Source organism: Cloeon dipterum, chromosome 2, assembly GCF_949628265.1.
Source record: "Cloeon dipterum chromosome 2, ieCloDipt1.1, whole genome shotgun sequence".
Classification (NCBI taxonomy): Eukaryota; Metazoa; Arthropoda; class Insecta; order Ephemeroptera; family Baetidae; genus Cloeon; species Cloeon dipterum.
Window position 1 is genome coordinate 17,865,323 of NC_088787.1, and position 25,462 is coordinate 17,890,784.

General features: G+C 40.5%; 2 protein-coding genes across 2 annotated transcripts; both read right to left on the reverse strand.

Annotated features, from left to right (window-relative positions):
* Positions 1-1,863: 1,863 nt before the first annotated feature.
* LOC135938152 (A disintegrin and metalloproteinase with thrombospondin motifs 12-like) lies at positions 1,864-15,693 on the reverse strand. The gene is made up of 21 exons (XM_065481715.1): positions 15,413-15,693; positions 11,560-11,906; positions 7,365-7,506; positions 6,531-6,814; positions 6,391-6,477; positions 5,911-6,041; positions 5,707-5,856; positions 5,496-5,657; positions 5,284-5,440; positions 4,896-4,985; positions 4,491-4,700; positions 4,358-4,439; positions 4,179-4,300; positions 3,978-4,098; positions 3,787-3,910; positions 3,527-3,647; positions 3,340-3,471; positions 3,132-3,253; positions 2,419-2,791; positions 2,153-2,281; positions 1,864-2,098 (listed from the first exon to the last, which is right to left on the reverse strand). Exons 1-21 carry the CDS (start codon positions 15,486-15,488, stop codon positions 1,940-1,942), a joined length of 3,321 nt encoding a protein of 1,106 aa, XP_065337787.1. The 5' UTR covers positions 15,489-15,693; the 3' UTR covers positions 1,864-1,939.
* Positions 15,694-18,134: 2,441 nt separating this feature from the next.
* LOC135936404 (uncharacterized) lies at positions 18,135-25,397 on the reverse strand. Its single transcript, XM_065479204.1, has 4 exons — positions 25,183-25,397; positions 20,721-20,929; positions 19,792-20,209; positions 18,135-19,073 (listed from the first exon to the last, which is right to left on the reverse strand). The coding sequence occupies exons 1-4, from the start codon at positions 25,215-25,217 to the stop codon at positions 18,866-18,868; spliced, it is 870 nt and encodes a 289-aa protein (XP_065335276.1). The 5' UTR covers positions 25,218-25,397; the 3' UTR covers positions 18,135-18,865.
* Between the last annotated feature and the right edge of the window lie 65 nt (positions 25,398-25,462).

Sequence of the window (25,462 nt, forward strand, 5' to 3'; positions counted from 1 at the left end):
CGATTAACAACAAAAAATAGCCGGCCATTAATTGCGTGATCAATATCCATATACGTGTGCGTCGACACAAAAGCGGCCGGGAGATTAATTCACCAGCGGCAGAAACGTGTGAATGAATGGCTTGGAGGGAGAGTCGATATTGATTGTGCTTTTTTAACAAATCGATTGCATGGTCACGTGCATTCAGCGCTTCCTCAATCGCCAGCAGATTTATTAAGTGTAGAAAATTTTATTTCTAAATTTTCCAAATATTATCACCATTGTATAAATGGCAATGGGAAATTCATTTAAATTCACTTTCTTTTTCACTCCATTTAGATGTCTACACATAAATTATCCTTCTACGTGGCCTCTTGGTTACCAGTTTCAGCTATAGTTGTTCAAAATGTTTAAAAATAAAAACTTTAATCTTCTTTTCCTAAAGGGTTAAAATTCAACACAAATAAAATACAAAAACATTCAATGAAGCCACAGAAATCTCTTACTCGAATCACGACTCACAATTTTTTATGTTTTTAAGTTGCTGACACCGCAGGTTTTCAGCCCCAGACCGAAAGCGCAGCTTAATTCACTTTTCGTGTGCTGTACGAGATAATCGCCGAGCGCGCTCAGATGTTTAAATATTTGCATGTCTGCACGAAACCTGTTTGCACCGGTCTCCTTAAGAGTGGGACCGTGGCGAGTGGACTGATTGATTGATCGCCACAGGTGAATGGCTTGTTTGCGTCCATAAATAAAATTAGTACAAAGCTAGACGCGCGCGCGTAAACGTTCCCCACGGCAGCTCGCTTTCAAGATCTATTTGGCCTCACGTTCGCTTGGCTCTTGCTCATTCGCATTGGCACCTGCTTACAGTGATAATTGACCTTAATGAACGTTCAAAATCACTGACGCCGTAAACCCATCAACAAATTAGCCTGTCGGTTTCAAGCCGAGGAAAATCAAATCGAACGCGGCTTTGATTTATGCTGATTGCGTGGAGGACAACTTTTCACTCGTCGAAAACATGAATGCAATTGTTAATCTCGCGTGTCGCAAAAAAAGGCGTACACTACATTGAATGAAATGCCTCGGCGAGAGCGTGAGTAATGCCTCGTATTTGCATCTCATTGAATAATTCAATTTTTCTGGGGCACCGCCGCGGCAGACTGAGTGGTTTTTGTATGTGGATAGAAGGAGTGCCGCGCATGTCGGTCCATTTCGCAGGTGCAAACTTCTCAGTCGGTGCGAGTGCGGGCCGTGACCCACAAAACTCTTTAACTCTTCACATCGCAGTCAGATTGCAAAATGCGTTTATCGAATTTGAGAGTCTCGTCGAACGATTCAGATGCGATAAGCGAGAGAATGTATCATTCGTGTTGCAAATGTCCTAACACAATTTTTACTGAAGTTTAAATTATATCAGTGACTTCACTTTTTTTCGTACAAAACTGGTTGCTTATGAAAGAACAACGAGGAAAACAATTTGGTGTAGCGTTAGGTCATATTTTCGGTGGGATACATGAATTATGGATATACAGGAGTGAATTTTTCACTCGATGCCTTGCAGGGACAAGCGGCATTATGAGTTAGCAGCGCAGGCTAGCCATAAGAAGTGATTTAATATCACACGTCGCTGATTTAATGACAAGTATTCGGTCAGAGCCCAGAATGACGACTCTCTCGCAGTTGGCTCTGCCTTAATAAATGAATTTTGCTCTGGTAATCCGTCATCTGCACGGGGCACTGCCGACTTTTTGACAGCATAATTAAAATCTGAGAAGCACCAAAAGCGTTTTATTTGCGCAGCAAAGATGAGCAACAGCAGGATCTTAAAATCGATGGACCTTTCTGCCGGTCAAAGGTTGAAATAAGAATACGTGATTGATATGATTTATAAAATAAACTAATGTATTTTGTTAGTATCACTAATTTGTACAAGATCTCGGCATCTTTCGTCTTAATTAAAGCACGATTCCAAGCAAGATCTGGCAGATTCAGGTTTCAAAAGTTCGCTGCATTCGTTCAGTCTGGGACATTTGACTGTCCTTGTGGACATTCCTATTACTTCACAGTCACATTTGCTCCAGGTCCCAACCATCCACTCTGAGCACGGTCTCTGCAAAGCTTTTGTTTAGATTATTTCTGTTTTAAATTGACGAGATAAAATTACCAAGTTGCAAGGCTCATAGTCGACAGGTTTTTTGCCTGGACAGTGTTTTGCTGCCACGCGATGTCCACTCTGTGACAGTTGACAGTTCACACCTCGTTTTTTTATTCCATCACCACATGTTGTTGAACACTGAAAGTATTTAAATTTTTAGATTCTTCAACGATCGAAAGCAGTTGAATAGCAATTGATATCTAAACACTAAATCCTGGAACGTATTTTGTGATTTTTTGGCAGATCATTTTTTTAACCTGATAAAAATTACTTACGTGAGTCCAGTCGCCGACATGCCACCTGAATCTCTTCTCCTCCCTTGTCTGATGGCTACGGAGCCTAGCCTCGGCCCTCTTTCTGTGTCTTCTCACCATCCTCTGGCGAACTGGCTTTGTCGTGGCCGCCACCTTGATGACCAACTTGCTCTTACCCACGTGCTCCTCGCTCGGCTGGTACCTATCACATTTCGGTAGGCCAGGGCATGCCTCCTCTTCGGGCGGCTTCGTGGCCAGGTCGCATTCCTCGTCAGGAAGAGCCTGGAACTCGGCTCCTTCCTCTAGGCTGCGGACGCATAGCACCGTCCGGTGGCGTCTGGTGTTCCACGGACCGCACGTTAAGGGACACAGTTGCCAGGGTCCACTCCACCACCTGGAAAATAAATAGCTAGATAGTTAATTTCCAGGTTTTTAAATAAACTCATCAATACTCTTGATATAATTTTGAGTGCGAAAGAATCAAAATAAAACCCATGGAACTTGGTTTCATAATAAAAACTGGTTTTAAAAATTCCTCTTCTGAATTTATTTTTTAACAAAATATCATATTTATTTGGATGGCCCCCGTAAGTAAAAGTTTTGATATATTTTTTTTGTCTTCAAAACTTCTCTTTTGCCACATAGCCTGAATTTTTATTTAATATTATTCCTCCCACTTTTATATTTTTGCTGCAGTTAGATAAAAATCTTGTTATAGCATTTTTTCTCTTTACCTGGCAGGACAGGGAGGCAGGTTGCATGCTTTAATCAGTGGACTTGGAGGTTGTCCAGCGCTTAAACATTTGATGTTATCCGTCGGTCCTAAATCACCTTCCATGCACTGTGGACGGGCAACCTGCGAACATGAGCTACCAATCAATATCACTTGTTTAGTAATAAGAGTGAAATTTAAAACGAGTTTCTTTAAAAATGGACGCAAACCTGAACGCCGGTCCCGCACGTAACTGAGCAGGCTGACCAATCTGGAAATTGCCAGGAAAACTCGGAAACTCGTCCTGGCTTTCTCTTCACCGTGTACTCGTACTTGATGCGAGCCTTTCCCGGGTAAATTATCTGAGCGTGGTATTGAAATTAAAAGGCCGTAAACCGAGAGCAGCTTATTACTCACATAAACGTGCAGAGATTCATTGGTTGGCCCGTGAACAGTCAGCGACTCTCGGTGACCCCAGCGTTTGTAGGTTGCGATCGAACCGGCCACCGGAATGTAGTTATTCTCACCTTTGCCCAGCCTTTTTCGGGAGGTAAATTCCATATCAATTCACATTTACGTCAGACTCAATTGCCGCGATCCGAAAATTAAAAGTATGCAGCACGGTCGACGTGCGTTCCTCGCGGGTTGCCTAACCGCGAAAGAACTTTCGCTCTCACCTGCGACCGTCGACATAAAGACGGTCCTCCGCCGGGCCCAACGCGATAAACGCCCGAGAACTGGCCGTCTCCTCCACGCGAATATTGCGTGCCTCGGGTGGAATATCCGCTATCGCCTGCATACCTGCTCTTCACGACATAAAACGGGATTACACGGGTGCTTTTATTAAATCCGGCCGAACACAACATGCCTTTGCCGTCTTTTCGGCTAAAGTGGTTGCTGTGGGTGATGCACTGCGAGCCGTCGCCGTTGCAAACGCCGCAGGCGTCCTCCTCGGCCCTCGAATCGACTTTCCAGTCGCACCCGACTATCTGCACCAAAGAGCGGAATTCGCGATGTACACGAGAACACAAAGCTATTGTCTGAAAGCCGTGTTTTCACGATTACTTACCCTACATTTACCTTCAATGCACATGTCGTTGGATAAATTATTACACGGAGTCCCATCTTTCACTACAGGAGCAGCTTCCACGATCAGACTTTCGTTCGTACAATAAAGCGAGCAAGGCGACCCTGATACAAAAATATTCGATGACGTAATTTTTAAATTGTATTTTCTTTGCGACTCACCAGGAACGAAGTATGGCTTCCAGTCTGGATCGAAAGAGGCGCACTGCTGGGCCCTGAAACTGGGTTCTGTCTGCGGACACGACTGTATTTAATGCATATTTATTTCCTGACTAAATTTCAAGACATTTCTTACTTTTGTGTTGCAAACGCGGTATCGTTTCCTCGCGCCTGTGCAATAAAGACCTCCGTGCGCCGGCTTCGGATGGTCGCAGTCCCTTTCGGAGGTGGCCACTCCGCCTCCGCAAGTACGCGAACACTCGGTGAACGCACGCCACTCGCCCCAGCCACCGTCAACGGCAACAGGGCTGTCCCGCACCTCCACGCACTCTCGATTCATGCACCACTACAAAAAGATAAAAATATTTCTAAAAGCAACGATTGATTAAAAATGATTCAGTCACTACATTGAATAAGTAAAAATATTCATCATTAAACGAAACCCTTTCTGTGTGGATGTACTGCTTTGGATCGAATGTTAAATAAATATAGTTTTTGAAAGACTCTGCTTTCTGCATAAAATTAATAAAAATCAAAATACCTTTCTGTGCCCGCAGTTGGTTCCATCCGCTGGAGGCCGCAAGGATGTGGTGCAGGTGCCATTCACAGAGCACCATAAATACAAGCAAAACTAAAACAATTTGTTCATTATTCCCATTATTACAAAAATATTTTTCATTCATTTCAATTTCAAACTTTACAGATCATTTAAAATTACCCTAATTATTTCCAGAACAGCCTCCTTGATATCTTTATAAACAATTTTAAACAATTTATCACTAAGCAGAAGTTTATTGGCAGAAAAAATTATGAAGAGGACAAAAATTAACAATATCATGTAAGTTTCATTTAAACCTATTTCACATTTATGAGAAAAGTGCCAGACAATATTCAATGGAATATCATTATTTTAGCCCAAATTAACTCACATCATCCTCTTCCGAACAAACAGAGGTTGCTAACGAGCTGTACTGAAGCCGGCACTGGTGGTCTGCGTCGTAGAGGGCGCCTGCAGGAAGTTCAGAAATATTCGTCGGCCCTTCGGCATCAATAGATTGATCGTTCAAACACTCTCCGTCCCCTTTGCTGTCGGCATTCATCTTTAGAAGTTATTACCATCACGCGATCATATGCGGCTTACTCAAAGAATCTGGTTATAGCCTTGCGGCTGCACGAGGACCACTCCATGCTGGTGGTTTCCACGTCGAAATTTGGCGTCATGATGTGTAGCGCCGACCCATTGCGTGAGAGGCAGTCGTCCGCGTTGTTGCTCTCGTCCCCCGCGTCGTGCACCATTCCGAAACTGTCAAAGTTATTTAATTATTGAACACGAACCGTCTCAATTTGGCTACTTGTGTCCGAGCTCGTGAGCAACGGTGTGAGCCACGCTCAGGCCGTTGTCTTGGTTCACCGAACACGCCCTGTTCAGGTCGCACATTCCACCGACATGTGCCACTCCCAAGGTGCCACACGGCTGGTCAGATTTGGAACAAATGTCCACCCTGGAATTAATTTTTACAAATTATGTCCCAACCGTTCATTATTTTGACGCAGACCTTGTCAGCAGGATGGCTACATCGTGATGGTCAGATGATTCATCGTCAGGGTTGTTCGCCTTCTTTTGCCAGAAGCAGAAACTGTCCAGTGTCTTGTCCGCGTTAGTTGTCACGTTGAACGAGAGACCACTCTAGCAAAAATTTTTGATAGGTTTAAAATTATTGACGGGGCTAATTTGTCCAATGGGAAAAGGATCAAAATCAGAGAATTTTCTTCAGTAGCATATAGAGGACATTAAACGCGTCACCCCTCAAACCTAATCAAATATGGGAATGTTGTAATATATTTTCCATATTTTCTGGGACTTATTTTGGAATGTTTGCATTTGTTTTAACCAAATAAATGTACGATTTTTTTTAAATTATATTTTCTTGAACGTCATATGCTAATTTTCGCCATACTTCAAGCCTAAGAAATTGGCTTATTATGTAAGAGACTTGCTGGTTTAAAATTTTGGAATTTTCTTGACATTTATTCACCTGCATGCTTTCGTCTTCGACCCTCAGCTTGGCCACAACAATGTTCACCCTGTTCCCCAGGCTCGGGATTCTGTAAAATGCCGATACCTATGCAGGAAATCGTGAGTTATCTGAAAGCGACGCGCGCTCATTAATCAAACCATATTCATGACGGTAAGCAGATAAGTTTCGAGGTCGGAGGCGCTTTCCTTGTCGTGGAAATCCATCATGCTGCGGTCGGCCACCACCATTACTTCCACGTTCCGCTCCTTGCTGACGGAGAACGCGTGCGGATTTTCTCCCTTGAAGTTGTGTCCCAAATAGGGCCGCCGCGTGGCTAATTCCTCAGGAAGCAGGAAATTTTCTTCGTACTGTTCTTGCGACGTGCTTCTTTTCAGTCTGTTAATTCTTGTGCCGTCTGGCTTTTTGAAGATGCGAGGGGGCTCTGATTAAAAGGTGAAAAACATATTTATAAAAACTAGGATTAATGGGCTGGCGTAGTTTTAGCTTAGGTTTCATTTAATTTCTTTAAAAGCTTCAATTGATCTATTAGTCTTTATTTTTAATCTTTGTATACATCTTGAAAATTGAATTTAAAATAGTTTGTTGCCAATATTAAGAATATAATTTAGTGCATATTTAAGTTCTGATTCCAATAAATAGATAAAATAGATCAAGACAGTAACAGGAAAGGTCTAAAAACTCGCTGGATGAAACTTTGAACGGTATTTGTTTAAGTTTTAATCAACGGTCTACAGAATAATATTTTGTACTTAAACTCACAAAATTGATTTATCAGGTTATCATCATAAATAATAAGTCAAGTCTCTTCATGCTTCAACTAAATATCAAGAAATTCAATTATAGCCAAACCAATTTATCTGAGCGCCGTTTTTCAAGACAGCAGACAGATACGAGAAGAAAGGTTAGTTCTAAATTGGTTCTCTCTGATTACGATCTGCGAAGCCAAGGCTCATATAAGAATCATTGCGAACCTTCTGTTCCGCAGCTGTGGGAGGCGCTTTTGGCTGAAGAGGAAGGCCTTTTGTAAATGACATGTTGATGTCCTTTCACACCTCCGTTCCTAATCGGCTCGATCCAAAGCGTTCCGTGCCTCTCGCTGCGCACCATGCCCGCCTACAACAGCAACAATAAACCATTTTCGAATCACGAGTGAAATAAATTACGACTCGGGCAGCAAAAAAAGGAACGGCGTGTTATTAAAAAATGAGTCAGTTTTGGGTGTCTCCGAGACCGTTTTAATAGCGCGCGCGGCGTATAATTTATTTTGGCGAGTGAGCGAGACACATTGATCCGCGGCTGATAAAGATATATTGCTAATAAATAACGCGCGCGCGTGTGATGCAACGCAACAAGCCCTCGAGGAGTGGTCTGCTTTTTAATGTCAAAAAGTCACCAGAGCGGTAGTCATTAAATTAAAACCGTGTCGTGACTCTCGTTTGGCGTTTCTTGAAAAATTGCCGCTGCGCAGCGGCCGTCTGCTTTTTTACCAGCGTATGTGTACACACGCTCATGAGTGTCTCTAAATAAGACTCTCAAGTAGAGTTCTCCTCGTGTGCGGCGGTGGGTGCTGCATCTCGTTGCCGACCGGCATATCCTCCCGATAAATGGGTGGCTGTAAATCAGCCAGCGTCCGTTTTTAATTTTGCACGGCTTCCTTTGCGAGCCGCAAAGAAAGGAACAACCTGCGCCGGGTGGGTGGCTCGGCCGGCTTTTTATCATTGTGCGCACGAGATCGCCGTGTTTTGGCGCCCGATTTTTTCTCCTTTCTTTCTTTTTCACGGAGCACGCCCTTTGGCCTGATCCAGCGTTTGGAACGGACTCAGGGCGTTTCGAATGTTCAAAAACCACTAACACGAGGACCAAGAGTGAAAAAAGTGTAGCTATTAATTAGACTTCGTTTGACGGGTTTCGTTTGTTTGCAATACAATATAGCTTTTTACTTTGTTTGCTAGATATTGATAATGTTGAATTTTGAAAAGGTCGTTTTCAACCTACGTCCTCTTTTTTAAAGCTAAACATTTCTTAATTTTGTTTGGTTTCTGATCATTTCGAAAGCTAAAAAAGAAATAAAATGATTTGGATTTGGATGCCACTTTACTGAATGATGTCTGTCCAAAAATGCGTAATTTATAGGGGAATATTGAAACACTCGCAATTATTATGCAATCAGCAAAAATGCAGTGGGATTTATAACTCGAGATGTCTGATCTTAATACATTTAGTAATTTTTAATACGGAGAATAATCTGAACTAAACTTCTATTAAATTCACTCTTTATCACTTGCACCAATAAAAAAATAAAAAATGAATAGTCTTGTCATCTACAAATACAAACCTTGAAAATAAATGTTACAAGACATGAATTAATTTTTAAACTGTCAGTATTTCTTGTTATTACACAAATTTTTGGAAGCCACATTTTAAAGCAAAAATGGCTGTTCAATTACGCTATACATGTACAACTATATGTACTTCTAGTTTTTAGCGCAAAAATACTATTTTTATTTGCTTTCAAAAATGGATACTTTACTCGCAAAGCAAGGCAATGAAATGCATACAAATACCATTTATCAAATCATATTTTAAATTTAAAAATGCTTGGATATTTTCATTTCATAATTATGATCTCCCATGTTTCAATTAATTGCCCTCCCAGCTCTGATTGAAATTTTTATTTTTTTATTTTTTATGTTAATATTTTATTATTATTTTTATTAAATAAATCAGTTGTTTCACAGAACGTTCCATTCCAAGCAACCGTATGTGCTTGTTTGATATTTCGTTATCAACGACGATTTCGAATAAAAATATATCGGAGGCCTTTAAATGGAAAATTCACCGATAGTCGCGAAGACAACTTAGCGAGGTCCGAACTGAATTATTGATTCGCATGTGAGCAACTCGTCTTTTATGATGAGTATTAGGGCCGCTTGATGCTCTTAGCGCGCGTTCAAATCAAAAGTAGAGAGTAATAACACTAAAAGTCAAATTTCAAGCTGATAACGACGGCGGACGAACCAATAAAAATGGCATGTGTCTCTTAATTGACGACCCCTGGGGAGTGTGGCTGCTGTGTCGCATTATAAATCGAAACGCAGCGTGTGGGATAGGCACAGGCGGCTCTGAACTGGATTACGCGCCGTGGCGCCAAAATGAAAAGCTACCGGAGCCGCGGTGCCGAGCGCAAAAAGACAGATATACACTCTGTGGCATATAAAATCGCGCGCGGTTCAGAGGCTGCCTGCCTGAGAGAGTGATCTCGGCCTCGGTTGGCGCCGCCAATTTACCCGGGGAGTCATAAATACCAATGAAAATATTAACACTTGAAGCATTGGTTGCGCCTCTGCACAAACAGCACTCGTCGCAGACACTCCTGTCAGGTTGTTATTAACAACAATAATAAAGAAATGGGGCCTTTTCCAATCTGATTCGCCCCGATGTGCTGCGTAGCGGGTTTAATTAAAAAATTTCGAGTCGGTAAAAGTATGCAGGCCGGCCAGACACCGGACTACACCTCGTAAGTAGTTATTTGGCGCCACCTTCATAATTCTAATGACACAACGCGCCAGCCTCGTTCTCTCCGCGCCCGCCGTGCAGAAAGAGATAAACGTAGACAGGGTTTATTGCAAAACGGTGCTATTTGTGCGGCAAAGGCAAATAAATAACGAGCAGTAAGTTGGTTTTAAGTACCGACTCGAACGCTTATAGGTGGCTTTCTCGCTCTTACGAGATACACCAGAAGGTTATTTAGGGTTGTGAATTTTTGGCTGCAAATTATCATATCGGCTAGAGGACAACTCTGTACAGAATTTTTTTTATTCTGTGACTTGTGAGATATTCTTCTACATTTTGGCCTCTTTTTCAGAGAATGGATACCATTTATCACTCATATCTTATACTCTTTTTAGCTTAATATTGAAAGAATTTGTAGTTTTTATTGCCTCTTTAGTTGCAGAACGACTTTGATCAAAATAGATGGTTTTGAGTTTTATAGTTGATTCAGACTGTTTTAAACAACGAGAATTTATTGCTTGTCTCTTTTTGCCGAAAAGAGTTTCGTTCTTCTGATTCATTTACGTTTTTTTTTTCTTGAAGAATATCAATACATACCGTGATTTAAAAAAATATGGAGACGTAGGCCCTTTGGCGTACGAAAATATCCAATGCCAAAGTTGAAACATTAAGGTACAAAAATTAATTTTCTTTTACAAACTAAACAAATTTGGCGTATTTTTAATAAAAATCTCTAAATTTAGATTCCAAACATGTTCTTATAATCATAGAAAAATGTACAAAGGTCATAAATTGATACCTTTTTATATCAACAATTATTTGAATTGTTCTAAAACGCATACTTATTTTTCAGAGCCTCCACTCTGCACATTTGTTGGGTTATGAGCTCACCACCGAGCGGAAAACACGGGGCCTGATTTTGCCATCTTTTCGCCTGCCCGCAACGAGGTGTTTGATTTAAACTTTGATTGAGAGGTGCGAAAACCAACAAGTTTAGTGGCGAGTCGGCACCGGTCCAGCGTCCCAGCCCGTTGAACAGTTTTAGCATTTCGAGTCATCAAATTAAGCACCTTCAATTCATGTAAAATTTACTAAATAGCCTCATATTCCAATCCCTAAGGTAGAATTTTAAGACTTAAAAACGGATTGAATTTGATACTAGGTTAGGAACTTAATATTTTAGCCTCAATAACTGCTCCGTGTTATGAAATATCGTGCTCATTAAACATTCACACAAAAGAAATATTGTTTGTTTAATTTGAATGCCCTAACATTTACTTATGAATTATGAAACTTTTTTATTTTGAATCACTATTAAAATGGCTGGTTTAAAATTCACGACCCTTGATATTATTTATCGTCATTTTCTCAGATTTTAGCGGCGATAAAAGATGTGCGCGTTGTCGTCAGGCTGATTTGCATGCGAGCTTACATACAGCGAAGATTAGCACGACGAGCAGACGGCGTGTCTTTTAATGCGGAGATTAAAGTCGACTTGAGGCTAATGTGTGGCGACAAATAACCGCGAAATTTCGCTGTCGCGCGATAAGTTAATCCCCTAAATCTCCTCGGCGCGCGGAGGTGTCAAATTCCCCGTGCGCACGCGAGAGAGTATGTGATTAATAAAGCAGAAAACGAACAGCGATCTCTCACCAATCCGCTGCACGCGGAGAGCGCGACCGTCGAGTCAGGTTCGCCCTGGACGACGCCCTGAAAGTGACACGAGTGGAAGGCAGATCCGATTGAGCGACGTCTCCTGCCGCTCGGACGGTGCACGCTCAGTCTGGACGAGATGAAGTCGACGCTGGGCCACAGCTCGAGGATCAGCGGCGCATCCCGCAATGGCACCTCAAACTGCACCTTGTGCTCGTCCAGGGTGGCCCTTTTCGACCTGCTTGAGTGCCACGGGCTCACTGGGTGGTGGTGCTCCAGATCGCCGCCGGCACCGATCTTGCGTGGAATGACCACCTCAAAGTCAGTCAGCTGCCCAGTGAAAATTCCTGTAAAATGGAATGCATGAATTTTTTAGAAATGGAGTGGTCTGAAAAGATCGTCGAAAATTCAAAATTGAGCACATTTGAACCAAACGGGATTAAGAATACCATGCCATGAGGAAGATAAATACTTTAAACGGAGGATTTTAAAGAAATTATCAAACATTTTCTGTATAATTTAGGGCACTAGCTTGACTGCAGGAATTTCTAAGCTCGGAAAAACTGGGAACAAGGCAGCCGAACTGCGTTCACAAAAATTCGAGTGATTCCCTGATATTTCCAAATGTGCAGAACACACGACCCAACACTTCATCTGTCAAATTTGTTTATTTCTGCCATGTGTAGTGTTATCCTTTTACACATCTTCTTTCATCGTTTTCCCCTTTCCTCCCTCCTTCCCTAAAAAATTTCTTTAAAATCTTCCTTTTGAAATAGCGAGAAAATTTGAATGATTTTTCCCCGCAAAAAATCAAGCTCTATATGAGATCTGCCTTTTTGCTATTATTAAAACTTCTTAATCTTAATTCTGCACTCTTTCTTATCGTCTATAGTAGTGAGGAAGATTATTTATGATATTTTAAAAACCATTTGATTAATTGGCCTAATTTTCAAGGTTATTGCAATCGTGAGGTACTAAAAGAAAATGACGCCTTTAAATTCGAAAAGAAAATGAAGGATATGATTCTTGCTCAAAAACCTTACAGCTAGCTAATACTTTGATAAATAATTATAGTAAAATATTGCAATTCAAACCAGTCCATTTTCAGAAATAAAATATTTCTATAAATTGAGGACTCTTAAACGGAAAAATTACTCCATGCTAAGTTCTCTGTTTAATAATTTTAAGATTTACTTTGAAATAATGATTAAGCATAAAGCAGTTTGAGTTAATTATTTAAAAATCAGACACAATAAACTGCACTAATCAAAGCAAAAGCAAAGCCTTATAATAAGAATTATATTTTGCTAATTTTGCATTTGCCCGTTGACTCGTATTGTAAAGACATTCTTCGCAGTGACAAGGCAATAGGAGATATTTCAGCATTACGAGGATCTAAAACTGGCTGCTCTTTGTCAGAGATGGCAAAAATTTGGTTAAATTAGTGACTCAAAATGCGCACGGGTGCCGATTCGACTTGCTGATTTTCGCACCTTTCCACCGGCTTTAGGGACAAATGTCTGGCGTTTCAATAAAAGACCTCGGTGCGAGGAGGCCACTCGAGCCCCATGTTATCCGCTCAGCGGTGTTATTGGAATCCGGAGAGCTCATAGCCTACGGGATGTGCGGAGCAAAAGGAAAAAAATATCTTGAAATTTTACACCACTTTAACCATTTACTTGAGGCAGCTTTTAATTCCACTCCAAGAGATCTATTTAATGGTGTATGCCTTGTTTAGGAAAATATCCTAGAAATTACAAGTATAGGGAGGCAGTGCTCGCAATTTGAAAAGAACACGAATTTTGAAGCCACTTTTGCAAGCTAAAAATTAAAACTTTGATTTATGCAATAGAGAATTTTTTTATATTTTTTATCACTCTGAGGCGTTTACTCAATTGAATGGTTGACAAAGACAACGATCTCTCAACGTCGCGTCAAAACATCTTATTTTTCAACGAATTCTTCTTCAAATGAATCAAATGATTTTTAAACTGAACGACAGGATATTATGGTTTAAATATTTTTAATGTATCATCAGTCTACAGCAAAAATCTGTAAAACTGTTTCCACATTTTTGCGTCATTTATAAAAATTCCAGCATCATATTTGAAAATTTGGCTCTCAAATCGGCCCTCGCAAGTTTACAGTAATAGAGACAACTATATTTACATTAAAATCTAGATTTAAAAAGTACCATAATGAACAAACTTAAAAATAATAACCTCTAAAGATTTGAAGTTGAGCGCGTTGTATACATTTATATCTCTTTAAAGGACTAACAATAAAATAAGCAACCGATTCAATGCTATATGTTTATCTGTTGCATATCTCTATTTGAGCTTAACATTGTGCTGCAATGCAATAAATTGCAAATTTGACGTCCAATTAAGGGAGCAAACACAGACGTCAATTACCAGAAATAAAATTGCGATAAACCAACATCTCTAGCTTTCTATCGCTCAAGTCCGGCATTGTGCGCACGTAATCTGATGTTTCTCTCGGTTTGTTGAGTCGCGCGAGGCCTCTCGTACGTTCGTATTATAGGCGGTGGCTCTCTTTGCAGCGAGAACAACGTAATTCAATTCTGAATAGCAGAGCGAGCCGCTTTGTTTCCGCAATCAGAGAGCAATTAGACGCGGGCAATTGCTGCATGGGCGACCGAACGAGAGCGAGAGAGCAAACGATCAGAGAGTAAATGCATTCTTCCATGCGTTATTTACGTGTGTGTTTATGTGTGTGTGTGTGTGTGTGTGTGTGAAAGAGAGAGACGATCGTTTTATACAAGCTCTCTAGCTGTCACTCGCGTGTTTGTTTTCCACTGTCGCACGCGGCGGCGGCGGCTGCGATGGCGACGGTGAACAGTAAAGTTACATTTTTTGAAAAGTCTCAATTAAACAATTTCTCCGCCAACAATGATGCTCAAGGAAAACCGCTTTTATTAAAATAATGAGTCGCTACTGCCACACAAAATCCTCTCGCGAGGTCAGTCGCCGCGCGCCATGCAGGACTAATGAGACAAAAACAAGCGATTGGCACCTGACGTCCACCTCCTCAGTCAGAGGCAAATTTATGCTTTAATTATAGGCTGCGTCCGCTCGAATGTCATGACGATGGTATTGGATTCTGCGTGTGCGGCCACGCTGCTATATACACAGTTTATATCGTCGTATGTACACAGCACCGCGCCAGGAACGTTTAATTTGATTTTGATCGCGCAGTTATCAGGTTACGCGACCTCGATCGAAGCACTCCGGATAATCGATATGTATAACAATTTCCAACGACCCGTTTATTATTATTATTTGCAGTTCGTAAAACACGAGGTTGCAAAACTGCTCGTAATGTGAAACGACTTGTCGGCGGCAGACAAGAAAAATGTTTCAATTTTCGGTCCGATTTGCATTCAAATGGACCCGCATAGTGGGATCTGAATATGGTAGATATACGCTGCAGCTAATAAATATTTGATTTTTTTCAAGTCCATCCATTTAAAGTTTCGACTTAAAAGCTCTTCTGCGAAATGAACAAAGCCGATTTTTAAATTTTGTCGTTCACTTCCTGAATGTCCTGAAGGTTATTTAAATCCGTTTTGCAATGAAATTCAAGGCCTGATTGTAAGTAAAATGCATTCGGGCGTTTTGTTTGAATTCGATGCTTCTATAAAAAAAGAAAGAAATCCCATCCCGTGGGCGATAGACGATAAAAATTAACGCAATAAAAATTTGACTCGTATTCAAAATAAACTGAGGTCCAAGCGTGTGAACTCACGGCCGAAAATAATAGCAAAAGTCTGCGAAATCTAGTCTCAAACTCTCAATTTGCATAATTAAGACATAAAATATGGTACAGTTACCTTGGAACGATTGGGCCGACGCGAGTAGCAGCAGCAGCAGTAGCGGCGTCAGCGCGGCGCTCAGGGTGCGGATCATGGCGCACCCTGAGAGGTGCTGGCTGCTTGGTTGGTTGTCGACCCAGCGAGCACTGCGCGCCTTACCTCCGCAGCGCAGCCTCTCCCGCGACGGCCGAGAGCAGGAAAAGGCTCGTTCGCGAGCCAATCAGATAGCCTAATCAAATGCAGCAGGCGCCGCGCACCAGCGTAACCGGCGGTCGCCACCAGCCACCGTCCGACAATGAGGCGGCTGGCTGGCCGGCCGGCCCGCCGTCCAAGCTCTGCGCTCGCATTAAATCATCTCGCTGCTCTCATCCTGCGCGCGAGAGCTGTTGCAACTTCGGCCACTCGTTACGTATGGTAATTTTGGCGACGCGCTTTCTACAATTGGTCAAAAGTCAGCGATTTTCGCGAAATCAATACCATATCAAATCTTTTATAAATTTATTGATATATATATATTTTGTCATTCTCTCTTAATACGAATTTATTTGTATATAAAACTAACTATCTATAGGTTAACTATTTTGTGATATATTCGTTTTAACATTTGAAACTGTTTGTTTATTTTAATTTAGAAATTTGTCGTCTAAGGTAAAAAAACTTCAGGCACAGGCGTAACTCACACAATCTCTAATAATTTAATATTACATGGCTGTACAATTTACAGCCAAAACTATTTTTTTTTTAACAAAAGGGAATATCACCTGATTACTTTTCTCATACATGATTCCATCCTTTAGCATCTCTCTATATCTTAGAGCAATAATTGCATCAGGCATTGAAACCAATTGTTAATATTTCAAACTGGGCAACTGTTAAGCATCTTATACTATTTACGATTTTGTTAATTAGTTTATGTCGAGACTGTTTACTCTCTTTTCCGATTTTAATTATAAATATTCCGATCAGTTCTCAAAGCTTTGGCCTTAATAGTAAGTTTTTCCTTTAAACCAGTTCGACGACATTTGAGCGTGTGTTTTCATTTTCATGCTCCGCGCTCGAGAAGATATCTTTAGTAAGATCTGTTTTCAAAACGAAACTTCGGATTTTCCAGGAATGCATTTGCTGCATTCATTAATGTTAGAAATACGTCCCATCTGGACATGTAAAGCAATTTAATAAAAAAAAAACGCCAATTAAGTACTTTAAAAACATTAACGCTCGTTTAAAATGTCACTCTGAATAGGAAGTTATCTTTTATTATTAAAAACTGCGTTGCTAACTTGTAGTTGTTAATATCCAACTCATCAGCGGTGGCTTTAGATGTTGCAAAATGAGCCGCCACTGCCGCCAGTTGATCCATTCCACTCTAAAATTCAGCCATCATTGAACGGAACGCTTAAAATCAATTTCTGTAAACAGTAATTATAAATAATTGCAGCTTTAGTTCACGTCGTTTCGGCGTAACGTGTCTCTTACTCTCGTCTCGTGAATTAATCCGAAACGATACACAGTGGTCAAGCCTTCATCTCTTTGACTTGGCCTTGCATATCAAAGGAGAAGGACTCACTTTTGACACTTGTCTACTCTGAGAGGAGATCTTAAATGGAATAAAAACGCGTTCTTCGTTCCTGAAAGTGTCCAAAGAAGTTATAAAGACAGAAAAACATATTTCTGGGTATGCTTGTCGTACCAGAAATAAAATTTTAAAAATAAACGATGATGGAATGCTCCAATTTCCTTCTGATATAGATATAACTTTGATGTCTAAATTGCAACCGAAGAAAACAATAATAATGAATTTTTAAAATTTGCTGTTTTTGTTATATAATCGAGCAGGAAAATGCAATAACTAATATATTTTCGTTCATGTGTATGTTCTATTTTGAACTCAAGTATTGTTTTCCCCGTGAAAAAGAAAAGCACAATTAATTAATTTCCTTGTCACACCTGGTGTCACTCTCAAAGCCGTGTTTTCTCTAACTCTGTTTGAATAAATTTAGATTTTTTTTTTAATGTTGCACCCACGTTGGCAGGACCACCTTATTATTTTTTGCTACAAAAAATAATATTTCGTGAAATTGAGGCACTCAAGAAACGGACAGCACCCATAATTGCGGCCTGCTGTAATCTGTCAAAACGCTCTTCCAGTCCCAGCAGCTTCGATTCCCGCGTGTCACTCTCCTAGCGCTGCGCTGAAGATAAGCATTAAATCGCCATCTGCACACTCCAGTCCTTTCTGTGTACAAACTCATTACTGGAGCAAGCGACACAACATGTGCATTAAAGTTAAACAGATGATTGAGAGTACTGTCATTGTTGCGTATAAAAATAATGTAACGACATCTTATATGCGAGCACTTGACATGCCAGTGAACACTCACGACACAAATTATCTGCCGGTTAAACCAGTTCGCAGTCTAGAAAATGTTCTTTTCTATTAACATTTAAAAAAAATCAATTTCTTTAATTTAAATCTTTTGTTCTGTCGTAGTCGCCACAATTGCTGATGATATAATGAAAATGCGTGTTTTATTATGGTTATCTTATGTTATCTAAAGGACCTTTGTGCGAAATTTCCCTGTTCGGTGTAAAGTCGTGTCCTTTGCTCTTTACATTTTAAACTATATGAACTGTTTGAAAATTTATACCCCTTTTTATGTCTCACAAACAGAACTGACGCATGAGAGAGTGCTGATCACATGATAATGCAGGATGAATTGATTATTATAAAATCACAAAGTCAATTTGAATTGAGGCAATTTATTAAAAATGGAAATCCATTTATCTGTGAAGTGTATAATAATTATATAGTATACATATATAATACGTGTTTTAGGACATTTTTATAAACTAGTTACGCATATCTTGAGGTCTTTCTGAATACCTTGTTTTAAAGGGTGTTACAGTTATAAGATTTCCTTACACAACTACTTTGATGAAAAAGTTAACTCTTCCGATTTTGTACATTTTTATCAATGAACAAAACCCGTCCCGTTAAAAAAGGCCGCGACATAAAAAAAATTTCAATTTAGTCATCAGTTTGGATTCACAGATTAAATATTTAGCAATTTTGAATTGTTGAATTTCAGTTTGGGAGGTGCACTGAGTATGCATTAGGCGAATTTTGATCTTCTCAGGCGGACTAGAGCAACCACGTCGAATGTGCAACTATCTAATTGAGCAGACGGGGTTGATTAAGCTATGGCAAGTAGACAGACTTGTGATGCGCGCGTTTAAGATCATATTACAATCGCTAAAGCACGTAACTATGATGGGCGTGTTACGCAGATTACATCATTTCAATATACCCAAAGTGGTCGAAATTCGAGCTTGTGAAAGAGATATTTTATGCTATGAATAATTCGCTCGTAGAGCTAGGATTGAGAGAAATCCGGCCAGCCCGCTTGAGCCGCACAAGAACCACAAATGAATTAGGAACTGCGAGGAGAACACGTCAAACGAGTGTCTTCTTTAAAAGAGATCCTGCATCAGCAGAGTTCTTTTCAAGGGCGGCGAAAGGCCTAAAAGGGGCACTCCGTGAGAAGTCCGGCCACCCAGTCGGCGTCTGATTGCGCTGAGGCAGCTGAATTGTAAGCTCTGAGGGTTGGTCCAGTAGACGGAGAGCACTTCCTTCACTCGCTTGAAGATTGGCCCCAAAACCTTTGGACATTTGGCGTGTCTAAAATATAAAAAGTTAAATTAGCTTATTTAATTTTCTACACAATTTAAATTGTGAAACTTCGTAATTTATCAAAAATGAAAATATTTGTAAATTTGTCTTTGGTGTTATAAATTATAAATTTGTTAACATCAATTTTATTTGATTATATTTTAATTTACTGTAATTTTGACAGCTTTTTTATACATGTACAACGTGAATGCGTAGAAAAATAATATCTGATTAGATTATTTTTTATTTTTACAGCGTTTTCCGGGTATGGCAATATTTATAGTGTAAAAGCTTTCACAATGCAAATAGTATACATTTTTTAACAATTAAATGATATGATAGCATAGTTTAAATTAATACAAAGAATCTTAAATAAATACCTATTTCCCGTATCTTCTAATATTAAATTTTAGTAACCCCTAATTGTGTTGTGCCAATTCAAGATCACTGTTTGCAATATAGCTGACCTTATGTATAGTAATGAATGAACAAGATTTTAAAGAAAACTTATTTTTGCCGTTTTTACACAAAGATTTATAAAACTCAATAATTAAAATAATGTTTCTGGGTGGTGCCTTCAGCACTGCAAAAGAGCACAAGACCTAACCTTGGTCCAACAAAAAATAAAATCCTTTAGCAAAACACTCCTCAGATATCATCTTTCCATCTTATGATCGAAAAGTTAAATTAAAATTTCAGTCCTAACAAAAAATAGTGATGAACTAACCTAAACATGGCCCTGAGCACGTGGGCCTTCATCTGCGCAGGTCGCTCGCCCATAACTCTGGCGAGCATTTCCAGGGTGAGGTCGCAGTTTTCAAAGCGGCGTCTCAGGATAAGCGCCCTAAGCAGCCAGGTGAAGGGGGAGTGGTCGGTTTCCGCAGGGGCGCCGAGGTGCCACACACTGGCGCCGTTGTTGAGCAGCAAGCGCGTCAGGGCGGCCGTGTCGTCCAGACGCTGCACGCTGTGGCTGAGGAGGGTGCGCCCCTCAGGGTCTGTCTCGTCAGGGTCCGCGCCGGCCGCGAGCAGGAACTCAGCTAGCTGGGTCGCCGCCTCAAAGTTCCCTTTGCTCAGGGCGCTGCGCACCTCGAGCAGGGAGGTTGGGAACGGTGAAGGTTCTTCGTCGAGATCACACGTCGAACATTCTGTGAAGGGAGAGAATGTCAGTCAAATTTCATAACGTTTGGGACGATATTTAGATATTTTCAAAATTACATACAATTTTCAAACAAGCACCACATGATAAGTTTATTGAATGAAGGGCGAAATATTAAAAATATATTTTTAAAAAAAATTGACACTGACTGTCAAATTATTACAAATAATAACTAAATGTTCATGTTGCTAATTGACCAGTTGAAATTAATGCTGTTGTTTAACTCAAGAAACATGATGGTTCTAAAATGTTTTCATTTTATATTGCTTTTTATTTGGTGTAATTTATAAGAGCTGAAAAACTTTAAACTTCAGACTTAATTCTGGTTGCTTCAAAAATTGTTATTTCTTTTTTAATTATTACAAGTTAATACTGACTTTATAATTAAGAGATTTTGGCAAGATGAGATATTTTCCTTTTTTTACTATTTAAATTTTCAGTTTATAACTTAACAAAGAATAAACCATTTCACAGCAAACAATTCGGTTCAAATTTTTTACCTTTAGCAGGGAACGTTTGTCCTAGCCATTGACAAATCCGTTGGCAGACGCAGGAATCGGATACTGGCAGTGCTTGCAAGGTGAGAATCATAGATACATCTTCCGTCAAGGGTTTCAGACTGGGCTGGGGAAGGTGAACACAAAGGTCCAACTCAAGGCACAGTTGGTGCTTCGAAGTAAACAGGGAAACCCCAGCGTTTCTCTCGTGCCTGAAATTTGAAACGAATTTAAGAATTCCTGCAGGTGAATCAAAAATATTACAAATTTTATTTATAAGAATTCAACATTAAGCTTTTTAACAATCGTTTGACAAATTAAAAAAAAATTCAAATATTTTTCTTGTCGTATTTTATAAATTGTCGTAAAGCCATTGTCCTGCTCCATCAATTAAATGTTTAGTTTGATTTCTTAAATTTTTTAATATATATTCATTTTGTTAAACCCTATCCATCTTATGAGTACATGAATCTAAACCAATTCGTTCGTGTTCAGTTATTAATCTAAAATACATATTTTAAATTGAACTTAGATCAACTTTAGATGAGGCAGTTGGTTAAAAACATTAATGAACGGTTAATTGAAACAAATCTAATAATTCGAACGTGGCAAAAAGGCGTGCGAGATTAAAAATCACGTCTGGAAATTCCTTCAGCAAAAATGACAGACGGACGGCGTGCAATGAGGCGAAAAGCAAAAAGAAGTGTGAAGAGCAGTGTCAGTCACACCGGCGCAAAATTCCGTTGAAAAAGTGTCAACGTGCCCACTAGAAAACGGTCACGGCAGCGAGCGAGTGACTGCTGACGAGCGGATGAAATTTTAACCTGCAGCGGCGCGAGAGCGGTGCACTGCGGCAGTCTTTCTTTTTACTCGTCTTTTTGCTCGCAATTACTCCGCGGCAAGAGGATATGAAGAGGCTCGTCGTTGTACTCTCAGGGTTGCCTATGATTGGCAACACTTGTGGCGGTCTAGCGGAGCGAACGAACGAACGAACGAACGAACGAGCGAGTGAGCGAGCGAGCGAGAGCTCAGTCAGAGTCACTGACCAGCCCAACACTCGCGAGTCATCGGCCTCGTTGGCCCCGCTAGTGATCTCTCCGCTTTTGTGACGCTCCTCTTTTTGGCCTAGCTGCCAGCTATTTATCCAAATAACACACACGCCGCATGTGTCCCGAGAGAGCTATATTTTTCGGGCGTTTCACGCGGAAACGAGCCACGCTAATGCACTGCAGGCTCGAATTATGCTTGTCAACGCGGCGCGTATTATTCATTCACACCGCCCTACAGATCGCAATCAACGAGCTGGCCGCAGTTAAACGCACTCTTTTCAACTTTGGAAAGAAACCGTTCTTTTTGTGAACTCGTGCCGGCCAATTTTCATCTCGGTCCGAGACACGCTATAGAGGCTGGATAATCGAAACTGCGCGTATTTGATTTGCTGCAGCACCGGAAATACTTAGTTTGTTAGTAGTTCCCTTGATGCGCTCAATAAATTTTTAAATACGTTAAATTTAAAATAATTTAATGCTGTTGACCTCACTCAGGACTCAAGCGAAGACTAGAAACACAACATCAATCTTCATGACTGCCTAGGTCAACTTCATTTTTTGCTTTAAAATTAAATATTTTTTTCATTTTCCTTATTTTATATTTCCTGGCAGTATAGAGTGCGTTGAACTCTTCTTTCCCTAATTGATTTCCGACGCACCATTCAAGCTCATCCCCTCGCTATGGGTTTTACTGCCGACAAAAAACTTGCGACATAATCAAACTCCATTTCGTACCTGCCAGGGTGGGTAAGGTCGTCAACCTAGAAGACCGTGAAACCACGTGATCAATGGGCATTATCCTGGGGTGGATTGAACAAATGCACAATAAACTTAGAGCAGCTTTTGACGGTATGGTCAGTGAACTCACCCCCTCAAGCATCCCTCTTTTCCCACCCACAACAAGAAAGGACCGGAGCCGCGCGGCGTATTTTATATATGATCTGGCACAGGAGCGGGAGGACTGTAAAATAAACTAGCAGCTACCTGCACGCTGACAAAACACAGAAAGATCAGTAATGCTTCTCATTCTTACCCCTGCATGCGCACAGAGGGTCGCATCCTTTGTTTGCCTCGTCCACGAAAACAACTTTTATGGAGAGGTCAACGTCTCCTCGAGTAGTTTAGGCGGCGCGTGTGTGTGAGTGTGTTTGTATGTTCTCTCTGGCAGGAGGAAGATGCGTAATTGCGACAACGAAATGATTATTGCGGCCCAATTGGCCAGATGAGCTACTGGCCACTCACCTGTCGCTTCCCGCGAAAGAGGAAATCGTTTGCGACATGAGTTGAGCCGTGCCTTTCTTCTAATCGTCGCAGTGGAATCTGTTGGCAACTTTGTAAGCGCGGCTCGCGACTTATTTTAAGGGTGAAAATTTACTGCCTGTCCGCGCTTAATGTTAATTGAGAGGGCTAATTAACGTTGTTTAGACCGACAGTTTTTTCTTGTTTAAGCTTTTCAAACAGCAGTCGTATTTTGCCTGCTAGACAGCTGGTGCTTGCTTCAAAATAAGAAGAGTCTATTTGAAGGAAAAACTATTTAGAAACTTCGCGAATTGCAATGATGCCTGAAAAAATCATTTGTACTGCTAATTAAACCTGTATCCAAGTAAAAGAAATGAGAATTTATGAAATTTTATTTTAACAGAGGTGGTATTTACGGGGCATCAAAATTAAAAAATGTTAAATGAGAAGGCCAATTAGCATTTTTAAGGTTGTTGAAACAAGCCAAACAAACAAAGGCTTGTTAATCAGAAAAGCAGAGTTCTCAAATGATGCAGAAAAATAATGGTACCTATTTTGAGAGCGTTTCTGTTTTTAAATTTGGCAGAGGACAAAATAACCCCATCAACTAAATCTTGGACACTACATAAAACTAAACCAAACACATGAAATTACTTTTTCCTAAATTTATTGTTGACCCATCGATTTCAGGAATCAATAGATTATTTTTAGTTCGAGATTTTTATCAAAGCAAAACAGGAAAAAAAAGGAATTTCACGAGAAAAGCAGCTGCAAGACGACTAAGAACGAAGCGCAGTCTGTTTCGAGGAAATTTCTATTTTGCGAAAATAACCGTGCGGCAGGTGAACCCTTGCGAAAAGCAAGTGCCAGCCAGCCAGGCAGAGCGCGCGCCACGCGTGTACAGTGTAAGAAATATGTGCCAAACTATGCAATACGGCGATCACCGTTAGGCGTTCATTCACCTTGAGTATCAAAACTTGCTGCATTCTCTTAATAAAGAAAGAGCTGCTTGCTGCCTTCAGATCATTACGGTTTAACAGTTGCATGAATACCGCTGCACAGTCGCGTCTTCAAAATATCGCGGTCGGACGTCAACCCCGCTCCACGCGGAGTGAGAGAGCGCGCCGCAGCCTCCCAATTTCTGACCCTTACCTCGCGAGTCTTGACCCCACGATTTCCGTAATTTTCGCTAATCGCGCCGCCGGAAGAATTAGCAGAGATGTGAATCTCACCGTTTACGCACTCACACGTTTTCTACGCCGAAATGCATGATAGGTTTATTGGTCTGGACTGTTTTTTTAATATCAAAATATAAAAGAAACAAAAGAAAAATTGGGTGGTGTTTGCTTTCAGTTTGATTAATCTTACAACACTCAACAGTAATATTATAAAATTTGTATTTCGTCTCTTAATTTTTTACCAGTGATATAAAACATGTTCCTATTAAGCAATATGATTAGTTTTTTAGGTATTTTCCCAACATTCTTTTAAAGCATAACATAATTAAATTTTTCTTAAGAAATTTTCGGAAATGTCTTTTTTTAAGCAATATGTATACGATAAAATCATTCCTGAGATTGTTGTCGATTTAAGAAATATCAGCGTTGTTGGGGCCGTTGACCCTTGAGCTCACAATCTCATTCATCTTCAAGCGAACAATAGGTTTTTCTTGATGTTTGCTGTCCAGTGTTCAACCTGCCATTCTTAACGCAGCTGCAACCTGGCATCGAACGATAACAACCCTAAAATTTCTAAAAATAGCTCAGAGAAACACTCCCCTTTTAGCCTTGCGTGGAAATCTCTGCATCCCTTCAGATACCGATACCGAGGGTGCTTTACAGGAAGCTACACTGACAAGCCCTCTGGATTTTTGTTATTTTTATAATCTCAGACAATTTCCGCAGATTCTGTTTTTATCATTTATCGAAATATCTCGAATGTTTCGTTACTAGTGACTTTCAATTTGAAAATTGTATTGACACTTTATAGAATTTTTAGATTACTATCGTTTATTGCTTTTCTGTTTCAAGCTGTAAAAAAATTAAACTAAGGTATTGCGTGTTATTTTAGTATAAATTAAATAAAAAAGTATAGTAAAAATGTAATAAATAACTAAAATTTTTAAATGGCAATAAAATCTTTAGTAAATCAAAAATTTCCCTCTGTGGTTCTCTTACCTCCGAGAGGAAGGACTGAGTCGGAGGGCCTTCATGGCTTCTGTCAGTCCGAGAACACGCGCTGCATGAATCGGGAGCACTGACTGCACGAGAGTGTCGTTGGCGCGGTGTCCAGGCGAAGACTGTAGCTGCGAGGGAACGGGCACGATGCACGGCGCTTCCCACTCCTCGCTCGCTCCATACAGCGAGCTCGCTCATCTGCTTGTTGAGGCTATTAACACTCGCGACTTACGCGAACCCGCCGCGGCCGGCACAGCGAGCAGGTGTCCGCGCGTGTTTT

Coding starts and splice junctions, on each gene's coding strand:
- LOC135936404 (XM_065479204.1), bottom strand. CDS start 25,217: ATGAAGGCCCTCCGACTCAGTCCTTCCTCTCGGAG. Junction 20,210..20,720: donor ACAAACGTTCCCTGCTAAAG/GTAAAAAATTTG, acceptor CTCCCTTCACAG/AATGTTCGACGTGTGATCTC. Junction 19,074..19,791: donor GTGCTCAGGGCCATGTTTAG/GTTAGTTCATCA, acceptor TTTATATTTTAG/ACACGCCAAATGTCCAAAGG.
- LOC135938152 (XM_065481715.1), bottom strand. CDS start 15,488: ATGATCCGCACCCTGAGCGCCGCGCTGACGCCGCTACTGCTGCTGCTG. Junction 7,507..11,559: donor TCTCCGCGTGCAGCGGATTG/GTGAGAGATCGC, acceptor TTGCTGTTGTAG/GCGGGCATGGTGCGCAGCGA. Junction 3,254..3,339: donor CGTGCGGGACCGGCGTTCAG/GTTTGCGTCCAT, acceptor TCATGTTCGCAG/GTTGCCCGTCCACAGTGCAT.